The sequence below is a fragment of the Prorops nasuta genome, unplaced genomic scaffold (genome assembly GCF_024137725.1).
Source record: "Prorops nasuta isolate Cenicafe-Biocafe unplaced genomic scaffold, Cenicafe_Pnas_1.2 PNAS00005, whole genome shotgun sequence".
Taxonomy (NCBI): Eukaryota; Metazoa; Arthropoda; class Insecta; order Hymenoptera; family Bethylidae; genus Prorops; species Prorops nasuta.
Window position 1 is genome coordinate 5,247,892 of NW_027116802.1, and position 14,211 is coordinate 5,262,102.

Sequence of the window (14,211 nt, forward strand, 5' to 3'; positions counted from 1 at the left end):
TTGATTCATTTGCCTAGTGATGTAAAAAATATGCAGTGCAGCTTATCAGATATATCTGCCTTTCCCTTTGAAAATACATTGGGAAAGATGAAAAATACTCTTCGGTCTTCAAATAAGCCATTACAACAATTTTGTCGCAGGTTGCATGAAAAAAATAATATCATTTCTCAGAAAGCAAAGATACCACCAATTTTGGAAGTAATTAAGGAAAAAGAAAATATAATTTCAATAATAAAATATAATGGTTTACTAATAAGTACACGTTATCCTAATAATGTAGTACTTTTAAAAAGTAATACAATTTTACAAATTAAAAAAATATTAAATGATGGTGGTAATATTTTAATTCATGGTAATATACTGATAACTAAAGAACCTGTTTACACATTTGGACCAAGCAAGGAAGATTACTTCAAGTTGTGGGAAATTAAGAACATGCCATCAACAAATGAAATACAAACAGATTTTCAAAACATAAGCAAGAAAATGATAAAGCTGCACATCAATTTTGCATCTGAGGAGATGGAACGTTATTTTGTCATACCTATTTTACACAAATAAAATGTAAGTTTTTAATTTTTCAATAATATGGTTTTTAAAATGATGTCATTTGCCAATTTGTATACATTTGGATTTATTTTTTATTTTTCTCATACACACACAAAGGAAAATCCTTAATGGGCACATGTGTGATGCTCACTTAATAATAAAAGGAAATATCGCAGAGTGAGCCTCTTATCTCCGAAAAACCTCTATTACACACAGCACACTTGTCATTACCCTGTATTACACTGCATTATATTACACATATTGCTTGAACTATTTATGACAGCTAACCAAACAATTTGTAATGAGCAGTAAAATATTTTGTACTATCGTAAGGATTTTCCCTCTCTCACATTCCATCCTGTCAATTACTGGGAATTTTTCATATTACACATTAGTATAGTATTAACTTTACGAAAGAATAAACACATTCGTTTTAATAGATTATACATTCTCTGAATGTAAACAACAGCAATCAAACTAGACAATTTTAAATGCGCATGCGCTACGCCCATGTGCATACACTGATCAATTTTCAAATTTAAACAAAAATTGTGCGCTTGTATACTTTGGTCCAACAATCTTTATTTAATTGCATCTTATATGTTACTAAATTCAAAGAATGTGTGTAATATATCAAAATGAATATTATTACTCTTTCGTAAAGTTAACGCAGCATGAATTTGTAAGAAAAATTCTCAATCTTCGACAGGATTGAATGTGAAAGAGAATCCTTTAGCTAGAGAGAGTGCAACATCACGAGCCTCTGCGCCTTATTGTTTACATTTTTTGTTTGTAACATAGGTTTTCAGGTTCCCACTGTACACATTCGCAGCCTAGCCTTTTAGTTTTCGACTTGCCTTTACACACTAAAGACGATCAGAAGTTATTTTATGTGCCTTGCATTTCAATTTTAACAAGTTCTTAATACTAATTTTTATAACAAAAATGGAGTACGAGGAATCTAGTAGTGGTAAAACTCAATTTACCTACATTCATGATTTTTAAAACTATATATATATATTAAATTTTAGATTCATCTGCATCTTCTGCATATATATTTCAATTGATTGAATTCATATCCAAAGGGCGACCAAAAAATACAAAAACTATAGATATAGTACCATCAAAATGGATAGAATACAATAAAAGTAAAGGAAAGTGTATGACAAGGTTTCCTCCTGGGCCATATACGAAAGAAAGCTGTAAATTGCTTCATAATTTGGTGAAAAGTGTAGCGGACCCATCACAGTCATGGCCATATTTCACTGTATCAATAAGAGGACAAGCAAGTTAGTATTATTTATGCTTTTACCTTAAGTACTTAGTAAAAAATTTTTTAATTTATTTAGAAACCTATAAAGATGCTGTGAAGAAATTAAAAACTTTAGAAAATGTGGAATATGCCTTTACTACTGAGACTGATGTAGAACCACCTGAGATAGCACAAAGAATAGTGCAAGAATATAAAAAAAAGGCTTTAACTGACAAATTTGAGGAAATTAAACATTATTTTCATACTCCGGAGGAAAAAGTAATTGGAGATGAAAATACAAATCCCAATGTACTTGCATCAATTGAAGACAACCGTAAGAAAGAGATAAATACACACCTCTATTTTTACATTATCATTATGATATTTTTATTTATAGTAGAGCTTCAATATTCTACGGTGATGCTTCATCCTCCAATAACACTTCAGTTGGTGAAAGGTATGAACTTCAATATTATAATATAAATAGAGTTTAAAGTTAATTTTTTAATATCTATAAATGTTTTTATTTAATATTTTTAAATAAATTTTTAGATGATAATACTGCTGTGACACTGGATTTAGATTTAAATAATTTAAGTAATTCTGATGCTACGGGTTGCAGAGAATCAATGACAATAAATCCTAATGTATTTCAAATGGAGCCCGAAAGAAATGACCAGCTAAAAATAAACAAGGAGACAACCCCTGTAACCAATGCAAATATTGGTAATTGATTTTAGATTATGATTAGATTTAAAAACATTTAAACAAGAAATTAAAATCCTACAATTTATAAGGAATTTATTATCTTTACAGATTTACAAAGAATAGAATCTAGAATTGTCTCCTTAAATGCTGATATAAAAGAGGTCATTCGAAATCAAAGAAAAATATTAAGTTGCCTTTCACAAGTTGGGGATATTTCTTTGGTACCAACTACAGGTGGAAAATCCTTTGCTGAGAAATACAGTCTCAATCTACCTTTTAAAACAACTGGTGAATTTAGCAATTTCAATGACAATTTATCTCAAAATGAAGATTTTACAAGGGACTTTGTGAGTTTTCATAATATTTAAATATAATATTAAAATCAATACTAATTAGAATGGATAAATATTTATATGTATACCTTTTCAGGAATTATCACTGACGCCTTTATTAAATCCTGATAACATACCTTCCAAGACTGCTGTAAATATTTTGAAAAAATATATGTCAAGAGATCTTGCTCTTCAATACACGGTAATAAAGAAGGTTCCTGGGAAAGAAGTGCTAAAAAATACGTTGTTTTTTAAATTTATTTTAGGTAACAATAATCTTTAAAAATAAGTTTAGATTAATTATAATGTTAATTGAAATATGTTATTTAATATAAAACAAAATTTTTCAGATTTTATGGTACAAAATCATAAAAAGGTAGATGGACGAAGTTTATGTGAAAAAGAAGTATACAAAACAATAGGAGTGGCACTAAGCAATTGCAAGGATTGGGATGGCTTTAGAAGTAAGAGAGTAAAATTAACATCGAATGATAATAGTAATTAAACAGATGTATTATAATAGTTCCAAAGGTTATCGTTTTTGTGCAGTGTGTTAAATTATAATAAATTTTAAATATATTTGAATATATCTTTTGATTTAAAGTCATTTACTAAATATTCAAAAAATTTTTAAATAAATTTATTATTTTTCAAGCTATAGGGTAGACTGATGTAAGACAATACAAAGGATAAGAGCAAGTACCGAGCTTAGTAAAAAGTGATCTATAGCTAATAATTCACTTAAAACAATTTCATTAATATTTTAAACTGTTATTGAGAGTGACAGCCACAATTTAAAATGTTATAATGAAATTGTTTTAATTGAATAAGCTTACTTTTTGCCAAGTGCAGTAATTGCTTTTATCATTTGCATTATTTTACACTAGTCTACTCTATAGCTTTAAAAAGAATGAATTTATTAAGAAAATGATTGAATACCTAGTCTACATAACCTCAATAAAATAGTTAGGGAATTAGTGGGGAAAACTGATCAACGCCAGTTAGGGGATTAGCGGAGAAAACTGATCAACGCCTCAATAGTTTAACTAAACAGTTTCTGATCAACCTCAGCGTTACAAACCCGACAATGCCCTGGCTAGTTTTCCTCATCAGCGCCCCCCACAAATCTAAGGTGAACTAGTTAGGATCTGTTCAGGGCCATGTTTTATTTTCTACCAGGGGACTAAACGAGAGAGTATTATCTTTTAATATTCTCCACGCTCGGAATATAACCAACTTTCCTCGTAATTCGACGCTTTTCATTCGCAATAACGAAACGTACAGTGAAAACCTTGTATTCCGCATGCAGGCCGTAAATAACCGATAACTAGTTTCTTCGTGAATGGCTCGAATTGATAGGAAAAAAGCAGCAAGAAGTATAAAAGAGGAGCATCAGCAGCAACCAGCGGCGGGGTCAGGCGAGAGTTAATGAAACGCGGCAAAATTAGATATAATAAATATTCCGTGAATTGATAATTTTTCCACTTTTCTGGCTATTGTGTCGAGCGAGTATCTTCGATATATATATATATATATATATGTAGCTGTGTATTTTATATTTCTATCGCGTTTCAACCGGATGCCGGATAATACGTAGCGTAGCAATGAAATCATCTCTTGTGTACGATTGCTCTTGTCTTTTTTTTCCCCTCGCCTCCCCGTTCATATCGTCCGGTTGCTGATAAAGCCTGTCACGTGATCTTTTCCGCTCAAGGTTCTTCTCTTTTTCTCCAATATCGCTATCTCCTTGATATACTATACCGTACAATTAGAATTCGACTGTGACTGTGTTTACGACTGTGATAGCGGTATCGTGTGGTACACGGAAAATGACATTACTTCGCCGAGAGCTCATTTCTTCTTCCCAAAATGTTGTAATAAATATCTGAAAGTGGTATACCTGGCGCTCTATATTGGTTACATATTAACTATATATCCCGAATTAACGTGGCCGATAGTCGTCAATCGACACCTTATTAATTCACAGTTCTTTTCGTTGAAAAATTAGCACCGAGTGGCCATTTAGAAAAGTTTCACTGAAATATTTATACATTTCCCGGTCTATGTGCGCCCAAAGATAAAATTAACGTTGATTCTCATGTATATTCCATGTACGGATACACGTGCCAGCAGAGTGTATGCAATATTAAAGCAGAAATCCTTTTTAGTGATTTCGAGTAAAGTTTTTTATTGCGAGACCGCTTTTCAATTCAGTCCTTTGAATAAATCCCCCTACTCATATAGCCAGAGTATTATCCTTACTTTGAAGTCCAGCGAAACTAGCTTTAAAATAAACTTGATCAATATTTTTTAATTATAAAAAGTTATCGGTCCATCTGAAAGTTTTATAGCCCGTGTACAAAGCAGTACACACGTGGGATAAAAGATGTTGCGATTAATATTCCGATCGATGGAATAAGCGAGCCGTTGGATGCGCGTGCGAATAGACCAATGCCATGCGACTAATGACGGATTATATTATAATTTAAATACCTCTGTGTATGTGTGTGTGTGTGTGTGTGTGGAAAAGCTTTAATAATATTTTTAAGCCGACGGCAACAATGTTATCTCCGCAAGAATGTGTCGATTCGAAAGAGAGAGAGAGAGAGAGATATGTTATCTCAAAAAGTAATTTTCAGTTCGATAGCGATTAAGTCGCGTGTGTGCTTAAATAATTTGTTGCTCGTTAAAAACCAATTAGAATGCCATAAAAGTGGTAGAATTCAGCAAGCAAATGTTTCATGCCGTTAAAACTGTACGCTGCTCCTGCTGGCCGCTGAAACGGCGCGGCGGAGCCGACGAAGGAAGCGGAGGACACCGTGGTTAGATGGCCACGAATTATTGCAGTAATTAATTAGCCGAGTTCTTGGCGCAGCTACGACATGTATATATATATATATATATAAAACATGTGCGGACGCGTCTTTTGCTCCGTTAATTTCTGCCAATATTTTGCGAGATACGTGCACCGTGGCACCAACTTATTGCAGCTATAGCACCACTACTGACCCACCCCGCTCCAACATGTATTTACACGTTTACAGGAAAGCACCGAGTTTGACGTTCCCAGTCGCAACGTCACGTAGCTTTCTTCTGCCATTTGGCTAATTGAAAGATCCACCGACTCGTGTGATCAGATAAATACCCTCGAAATTTCTCCTTTCCTTATTCCACCCCCCCCCCCCCTCCCCTCTCTTCACCCTCATTATTTCCATCCACATTGCTTTGTTTTTCATACCATTTACTCAACTTGCCCCCCCCTCCCCTCAATTTCTATTACAAAATTAATTGAAGCATTTTACAGTCCTAGTAGCCGGAATTCAACCGGATGTACATGTATATATATATATATATATATATATTTAAGCTTCCGAATGTTCAATCAATATTCATAACACAGCAACGAGTTTCAGTACCACGACGTGTCCAAAACTTGCCGGAAACACTATTTGTGTCCTGAATATAAGCTTTAGCGTGGATTGACAGAGATTCCGAGCTCGTTCTCTCTCTCCGAACGACTCGCAAACCTCTTTCTTAGACAAATAACCATTTCCAATTAATCAAAACAGTTTTGAAACTTTTTCCATCGACCAAATGGAGAGATTAAAATTGATCGGTGCTCTATGTTGGCATTAATTCGATAGGCGTTCAATCGCGTTTATTCGCGTGGTTTTTCGAATTTTCCCGAATCGCGCGACCTTTTAATTTTTCACAAAGAGATTATCGCGTTTTTTGTGACATTTTATTCGGCGTCCGATCGCGGATCTACCGTTTTCTTTCTCGTCGACTATAAGCATCCCCTTAGTGGTACAGTCGGCTGCATCAGGAATTCGTGTTATATTCTTACCATTTTTATATATAGTCTCTTGTACACACACACACACACATTATTATAAACATTGTCCGAGTCTGTGATAATCAAACGATTTTTATTAAATATATTTTTTGATGTATATATATATATATATATATATATATATATATATATGTAGAGAGAGAGAGAGAGAGGCTCGGTGAAAACGAGAGTCTACCAGAGCGATAAGGATTGAAGTTAGTATAGTTAGGAAAGATTCTCTGTACTCGACTGTACATACACGTATACATACATAGAGGAGCAGAGAGCGACGAGGAACAAGCCAAGCAACGTTGAAACGTTTTTCCCCTCTTTACCGCGTTCTTGAGCCGCACGGTGCGGTGGTGACACACTATATGCAGCAGAGTATAGTAGTACTCACTCTCTCTCTCTCTCTCTCTCTATATATATATATACAGAAGCGACGCATGCCCGGGATTAACAGAGTCGTTGCGGCCGGGCTTTTTACGGAACGACACTTTTTCCCTTTTTTAACCCTCATTATCAACGTCTCTTTGAGGTACGCAACGATGTTTCGCTTCTCGAAGAACGTGTCAACCTTTGCCTAACAACGTTCCGAGGGCAAAAACATGAATAAGCTGGAAAAATATAGAGAAAAACAGTGGAGAGACGTATTTTTTGAATCGACTCTATCAAAGCACCGATATTTACAATTTTCTTTCCACGAAACGAGAATCTTTTTTTCAGCAAAGCCAAACAAATCCATTTTTTCGAGAACTCGCATGGATGCTGCTCGTCGATTAATTTCTGCACAAAAATACCCAAGCGTCGAGGAAAGTTTCGTTATATTTACTTTTGCGAAAAATTCCTCGGTTTCGCAGCGTACGTGGCATAAGAAATTAAGCGATAACTGCTGCCAATGAAGAGCTTTTCCATACGAAAGCAGATTTTCGCTGTGAAAAGCTCTTCTCTATTTTCATCCAAGAGTAATCGGCACGAGGCGCCAGCAGGTATAGGCAAGCAAGCAGAGTCGGCAGTCTATGGGAAACTGGTGAAACGGTGAGAAGAGAGAAAAGCGCCTTGTGTCGCGTTGATCGGTGACACGCGCTTCGAAGGGCCCATTAGTCTGTTTTCGCGTAGGCACGATTGGACGTGTCCTTAATTAGAGACAATTAGCCGAGCGTGGAAATCGAGGCGTCGCATCCGCTCGTTCCGCTTGCATAATGGCCAATATATTCGCGTGTTTTCTTTTTTCTTCTGGTTCTTGCTTCGTTTGTTTTTCGACAGATCGCCATTCTTTCTTTTTCTCCCAACTGAGAAGAGGCGAATAAGGGAACTCGTACTTTGGTCTTATTACGGGCTATTACAAGCGGTGCAATAAATCGTAATAAAACCGCGCCTCTATTCTTTCACGAGCAAACTTTACAACCGGTGGGCCGTCCTCCTACATTCGACTCGATGATACGTTACGTTAGGACGCATTACGCGCATACATTTGAAATTTCATTCCCTTGCAGTCCGCGAGCGAGCGAGCGAGCGAGCGAGCGAACGCAGGAAAGGAAGGAACGCGCTCCTTGCACAAGCTGCCTGCCTGCCTGCCTGCCTGCCTGTCCTTGTAATCGTTACGCTCCTTTTTATGCTCAACATTCCACACGTCTGCCACTCGGAATAATAAATTAGACAAATCTTGAGGGAATACACAACTCTGCCTCGCTCTGCGTACCCATCCACGTACAAATATCGCAATCTTCCATATTATTCAATTTCCTGAATTTTAACATACTACTACATTATTATCATTATCATTATACCGTACAAGAGGAGAATACGAATTAGCTTGGCAACGCATGTCCGTTGCACAGAAGGGTTTATCGACAGGAGGTTATTTCGCTATCCGATTTTCGCGTGTGTTTTTCTCTTAGCCGCCGAGAGAAAACAATAATTGACCTCTTGGGCTCACATGCGATCAACACTGGAGTATCGTTTCGAGCTACTGTAAACACACCAGCTATTATATATATAGTCACGAATACTTATTTACCTCTCCGTTTCTCCATATCGGATAGAGACTGCGAGTTAACGGAGTTCTAGGGGGAGTGGGTTGGGGGGGGGGGGGTTATCGAACATTAAATTTTTTCGAAAATAACTCGGTCGTATCGCACAGCACGATTAAAATCTTGGAACGCGACGCTCCCGACAACTCGCGCCAATTCATATACACAGATCCTGATGCTTTCCAGTAAATGCGCTACGGAGTTAATTAAAGCCATTCAGCTCATTCCCATTGTTTTCCGCTTTAATCTTCCAGCGCGAAATCACCGCGTTCTTTTTTCCTCCCGCTCTTATACGTTTTCCAGCCTGTCTGTCCCTAATGCGCCCATAAACGTATAAATCGTGCTTAAGGGAGACAATTTTGCGACGAGAGCACGCACAGTCGCTTCTAATAAAACCAGACAAGATTTTCTTCAATTGTTTTATCGCGTCTTCTATCTGGCGAGGGGGTGAGGGGGAGGGTATGTCTCCCTCCCCCTCATCCTACTTTTATATCCTCTTTTTCTCTCTCTCTCTCTCTCTCTCTCACTTTCGAAGATGATAATAATTTGTATTTTCAGAAATTGCAAACCATCGGCGAGGATTTCTGCGGTCTGGACGTGAATACACCTCTGGGAGGAGAGGAGCCTATGGGAGCGACCGCGGTGCTGACGTTCGAAACTCACCTAACGGCGGTTGCAGCCACTTCCACCGGTGATTACACCGTAGTCTTCCTTGGCACCAACAAGGGTCATCTGAAAAAGGTACGTCCATCACGTCCGTCCATCCATCCATCCATCCACCTATCTCCAATCTCGTACGTGCTTAAAGATATCATCCGAATCTCGCGCGACTCGATATTGAAAAATAACACGATTTGTGTCTTCCATCGGGAGAGAAAATCGTCCATTTTATTATCCGCTGCTTCTCGACTTGCCGAGATAACGGCAACACATTGGAAGGGGGGGGGGGGGGTGTAATAATTTCCATTACTTCCTTTTCACTCATCCACGTGCCTACGAGCGCGCGCGTGTGTGTGTATGCGTGTGTTTGGCAAAAGACACGTACGGTTAGCGTCTAGATGCGGTCGCCTGTGCGGTTTCAATCTGGACAAAGAAGAGTGCACGTCGTTTTCTTTGGTTTCCGGAGGAGATTTGATTCCCGATGTTAAGGAACTCTCGCGACTAGCCACTCTAGCTCGCGTTCCTCGTTGCGAAAACTTTTTTTACGAGCGCTTTCGCACAGTGGCTGAAGCGACAAAGCCGACTGACTGTCTTTCTTCGCATGCAAATTGCGAGCAGCCAGAAAACGGAATAGCTCGTCGTGTATTACGCGGTGCTTCGTCGCACTTTTCCCTTCTGACGTCTTTGCGTCTCTCTCTCTCTCTCTCTCGCGTCCACGGTAAATAAAGCTGCGGATCGTGTACGAAGCTTCGATCCCTCCCCTCTCTCCCTTCTCTTATTTTTATTACCTCCGAGGGCGGTCTCTGCGGTTAAGTTCAGCTAGACCTCAAACTTATTCCTTTACGTCGAGTGTTTATTGATTAGATGGTCTACCGGCAGCGTGAGTAAAAACCACCTTTCCCTGTATTTCCCCACTTTCCTCCCCCCTTTCTCTGGAGCAGCAGCAGCACAACATCGCCAATAAGTAAATAGTCCGTCCCTTTCGAGAGAAAAATAATCAATAACAACAACAAACGAGCAAATGAAAGGAACGAAACCAAAGCTGGAAAGATACTTTTATACCACGAACATCGTATAAACACGGGCGATGAAAATAATTATGGGAATTAATAATAGTATTTATAACGAAATATACGGAGAAGTACACGTACAACTTTTTAACTTTATTTTCCATCAAATGTTTCCTACCAATTGCAAATACTTTCCATTTTGTATAAATCCAGCGTTATACTGTTATTGATCGTTTGTTAAGGGGGAGGGGGGGGGGGGGGCGTGAAGAGGGGCAGGAAGAGGGTAGGAGAGGGGGTGGCAGATAAATAACAGAAGAAACAGAACACATTAAAAGGCGCGAGAGGTAAATACTGGCAACGAGAGTATTAGTGGATAATCCATAAAACAGTTATCCGAACGGTATAAATCACGTTTAGCGCTGTTTTCGTTCAATTCCATCGATTCCTTCTCTCCCTCTCGGTCTCTCCCCAGGTACACTTAAACGCTTCTTACCGCTGTTTCACTCTAGTTGGCTAACTCGAGCAACGTCCCGTGAAGTGTAACGTCCCATGAAGTTCTGTAGTGACGCAGATAGTAATAGTTGACATTAAAGACTATGCAACGGAGAATCCAATGAACTATACCGAACTGGCATCTATGCATCCTATAGACACGACAAATTACGCCGGACGCGCAAACTGTGCTTTCCTAACGACCTTCTACAACCCAGACTTTAATAAGCCCCAACCAATAACGTTTTCGACTCTCCAAACAAATTCCAATACGATAAACGCTCCAAGACCAGCCCCATCTATCCTGTGTACGATAAATAAACACTCTTCGGCATTATATCGATACGGCGACAAAATTTATCGGCGCGCACTTTCGCTGACGAATTCCGAGCGGCAAAAATAAATCCACGGGCTATCGATGAAACAGCCTATGATAACCAATTTACGAAATCACTATTCGTGTACAAAAGGCGATCATGCTGACGTTTAATTAGCAGGACTGTATTATTGCAATTATTGGCAACAATATATCCGTGTGTTTTGAAAATAAATGATAATCCTGTGCGTAGTACGTGGAGGTAATTGGCAAACAGGATGTATCTGCCTTTTGCCTATATGTATATATATACCTATTGTCCATGCTGGAATTCCAGATAACGCGAGAAGTTATTATATCTGCAAGCGAGAGGGGAGGGGGGGGAGTAGCACAGTAACCTATATTTTCATGAAACAAAAAAGCCAGTGGCTGATTTCCGTCGTGCGAGTGAGTGCAGGATCCACACGAGCAACACAGACATAATATATATAAATATATATATATATAGAAAAGGCGTAGGAGACGCGGAATGGAGTTGGATGAGTCGGCGCGTCTGGTTTTTCATTAACACACTATATATATATATATACGTAGTCCTTTTGGAGGTTGAGTACATCGATCGCCGCTTTTCATTGGTCGGATCTCGGCTGCGAGGCGAGGCGAGGGTTCAAGCACGCAACACTCCGGGGTTAATTCCGATGACTGCTTGGCCCCGGGGTGATTAATAATTCTTGCCCGTAACATTGTTTATCACTGTTGATCATTGTAATACGCGATTACGAGATATTGCGGTTGTTCGGGTTGAGGCAGGCGCGGCGCGGTGCGGCACAGCGCCAGCGCCATCGAAGCCGCTCGACAGCAGGAAAGCGTCTGCGTTAACAGCATTAACCACCTTACCACGCTGTTGCGATGCTTTGATTCATGCCTCGTCCCGTCCCGGAAGATATATATTAATTAATGATCGCTCTCTTGCGCACTTACACGCACACGTGCGTACGCCAGACTACCACATATATACGTAGTATATAGTCGAGTTATCGAGCCTCGCTCCTCCACAGTGAAGCGACCCAACGAGCCAACCAGCGCCGCAGCCCGGTACAAACGCTTCGCTCCGATCCGACCGAACGTCCTCCAAACCCGTCCATCCTATCCGTTAAACACACACACGGCGCGCAGGACGATCCTATACGCAATTACGTAACACACGTGCCTGCGCTTTAACCACACGTTTCTTCCACCGATATATATAGGCACCTATACAATCAGAAACCTGGTTATTATGTGTACGTGAGACACATGGAAAGTCACTCTGTATTCGTGTGTGTGTGTGTGTGCATTGGAAACATATGGTAGCTGCACAAACGAGCGCAAATATTCTTAGACGAGTGCGAAGGCATGCTTAAAATGTACGAGTTGAGACGGAGAGAGAGAGAGAGAGAGAGAGAGGCGAAAGGTCACCGGCGTATTTCTATGGGCGCATTAGTAGCGCATTAGTCTTACAGGATTCCACGCAAATGCATTCAGTGCTAAACCCGTGGGGATGAATGTCTTCCACATTCTACGTAATGGAGCCTCCAGCCATTCAACTGACGGCTAAATTGGAACCCTGTCGGAGATATCTGTAACTGAAACTCCCTCGGACCCTATTGAAAATATGGATAATGCTCGGCTACGAAAAAATCAAACTATATTGTTCATTTAACGCTACAGCGATTCTAGTGCTTTTTTTTCGCCCACTTATTTTCTTCAAGAGGGGGAGGGATTTTCTCGCAAGGAGAACGCGACGGTAAATTATACAATGGCAAATATCGGCCAGGCCAGAGAGTGTTTTCTTACAAACAATGCAAGCTTCGGTGTTATTGTCTATAAAATAGCTGAATTGACCATGTAGTTCCGTAATCGTGAAACGAGCTGGAACGGAAATCACGTTGGTATTATTACGTCGGAATGTTGGTCACACGGTTAGGTGTATAGTTGCAAAAAGTCAGTGTCTGTATCGTGCTATTATGATGATTTCTGTGTTGTATAGTTGGCTCGCGTACAGCGCCAATGCTTTTTCCTTTTTTTTTCTCACTTGACGCTAGGATGAATTTTTAACGGGCATCGATCGAATCTCTAGGTGTTACACTCGCGCTCCTGTATTATACGCTCTCCGCGGCGGATCAATGACACGCTATTAGCAGCGAGATTTTTCACACCAAATCTAAGGATTATGGTGGAAATCAAGATTTCTATTACTCTGCGGACGAGATGGAAAAAGCTATTTTCATATTTGATTTGCAGGGTGCTTTATATGCGCGCGCGGCTGTGTGAAATGGAAAAAGTTATTTTCGGATAAAATGCGAGAGTGGATGGACAGCAATTCGGAATTACTTTCGAGTACGTGTATTATATATATATGCGTATATATGTGTGTACTGTGTATGGAAAGGCTGCTAAGAGGGATCGGTCGCTACGACGAAGGGTGCTATGTAATGTGTTTGGAGAACACGTGTATAAGGGTGGCGACCATCAGCTAAGGACCTTTAATGGATTCGGGCCCGGAGATTCCGTATTAATTAATTCGAATTAATACAGCCGGAGCCTACTCGGCGATAGCAGACAGTCTATGGAAGGGCGGATTCCCCACCCCCACTCCCACCCCTTGTTTCGGATCATCGTAACAAAATACTCCTCTCAATCCGCTTTGCTCTTGTATCGGGATTAATGCCTGTATAATACATTCGCTTGATTTGTGGCTGCAGAAAAATATGCAATAGCGCCATCGCCCGACCAACGAAACAGAAAACTAAATTAGTTCGTGCATGGAGGCTGGAGAAAGCTCCGGAAAGCTCGAGAAAGCTGCAAAGCTTTTAGGCTCAAGGATGGTGCAGTGGAATCTTACACTTTTTTCTTCGGACAGATTTTACATTAAGAAAAATAACATTCTCTTATTGCATGGTTCAATCATTCCTGCTGAAATGTTCCAAAACAATAATTGGAAATATATGGATATTTTACTGGTATTTTTCAGATTTATATGTA

General features: G+C 39.4%; 2 protein-coding genes across 2 annotated transcripts in view; both read left to right on the forward strand.

The window, feature by feature from the left end:
- PlexA (plexin A) overlaps positions 1-14,211 on the forward strand; it is a 67,837-nt gene that overhangs the window by 30,932 nt on the left and 22,694 nt on the right. The window contains exon 2 of the mRNA XM_066727963.1: positions 9,268-9,450. Coding sequence (XP_066584060.1) covers positions 9,268-9,450 — 183 coding nt within the window. The remainder of the gene's footprint in view (positions 1-9,267; positions 9,451-14,211) is intronic.
- Positions 356-3,346, forward strand: LOC136773518 (uncharacterized). The gene is made up of 7 exons (XM_066727252.1): positions 356-1,838; positions 1,899-2,135; positions 2,199-2,258; positions 2,354-2,527; positions 2,618-2,856; positions 2,939-3,107; positions 3,192-3,346. The coding sequence occupies exons 1-7, from the start codon at positions 1,712-1,714 to the stop codon at positions 3,344-3,346; spliced, it is 1,161 nt and encodes a 386-aa protein (XP_066583349.1). The 5' UTR covers positions 356-1,711.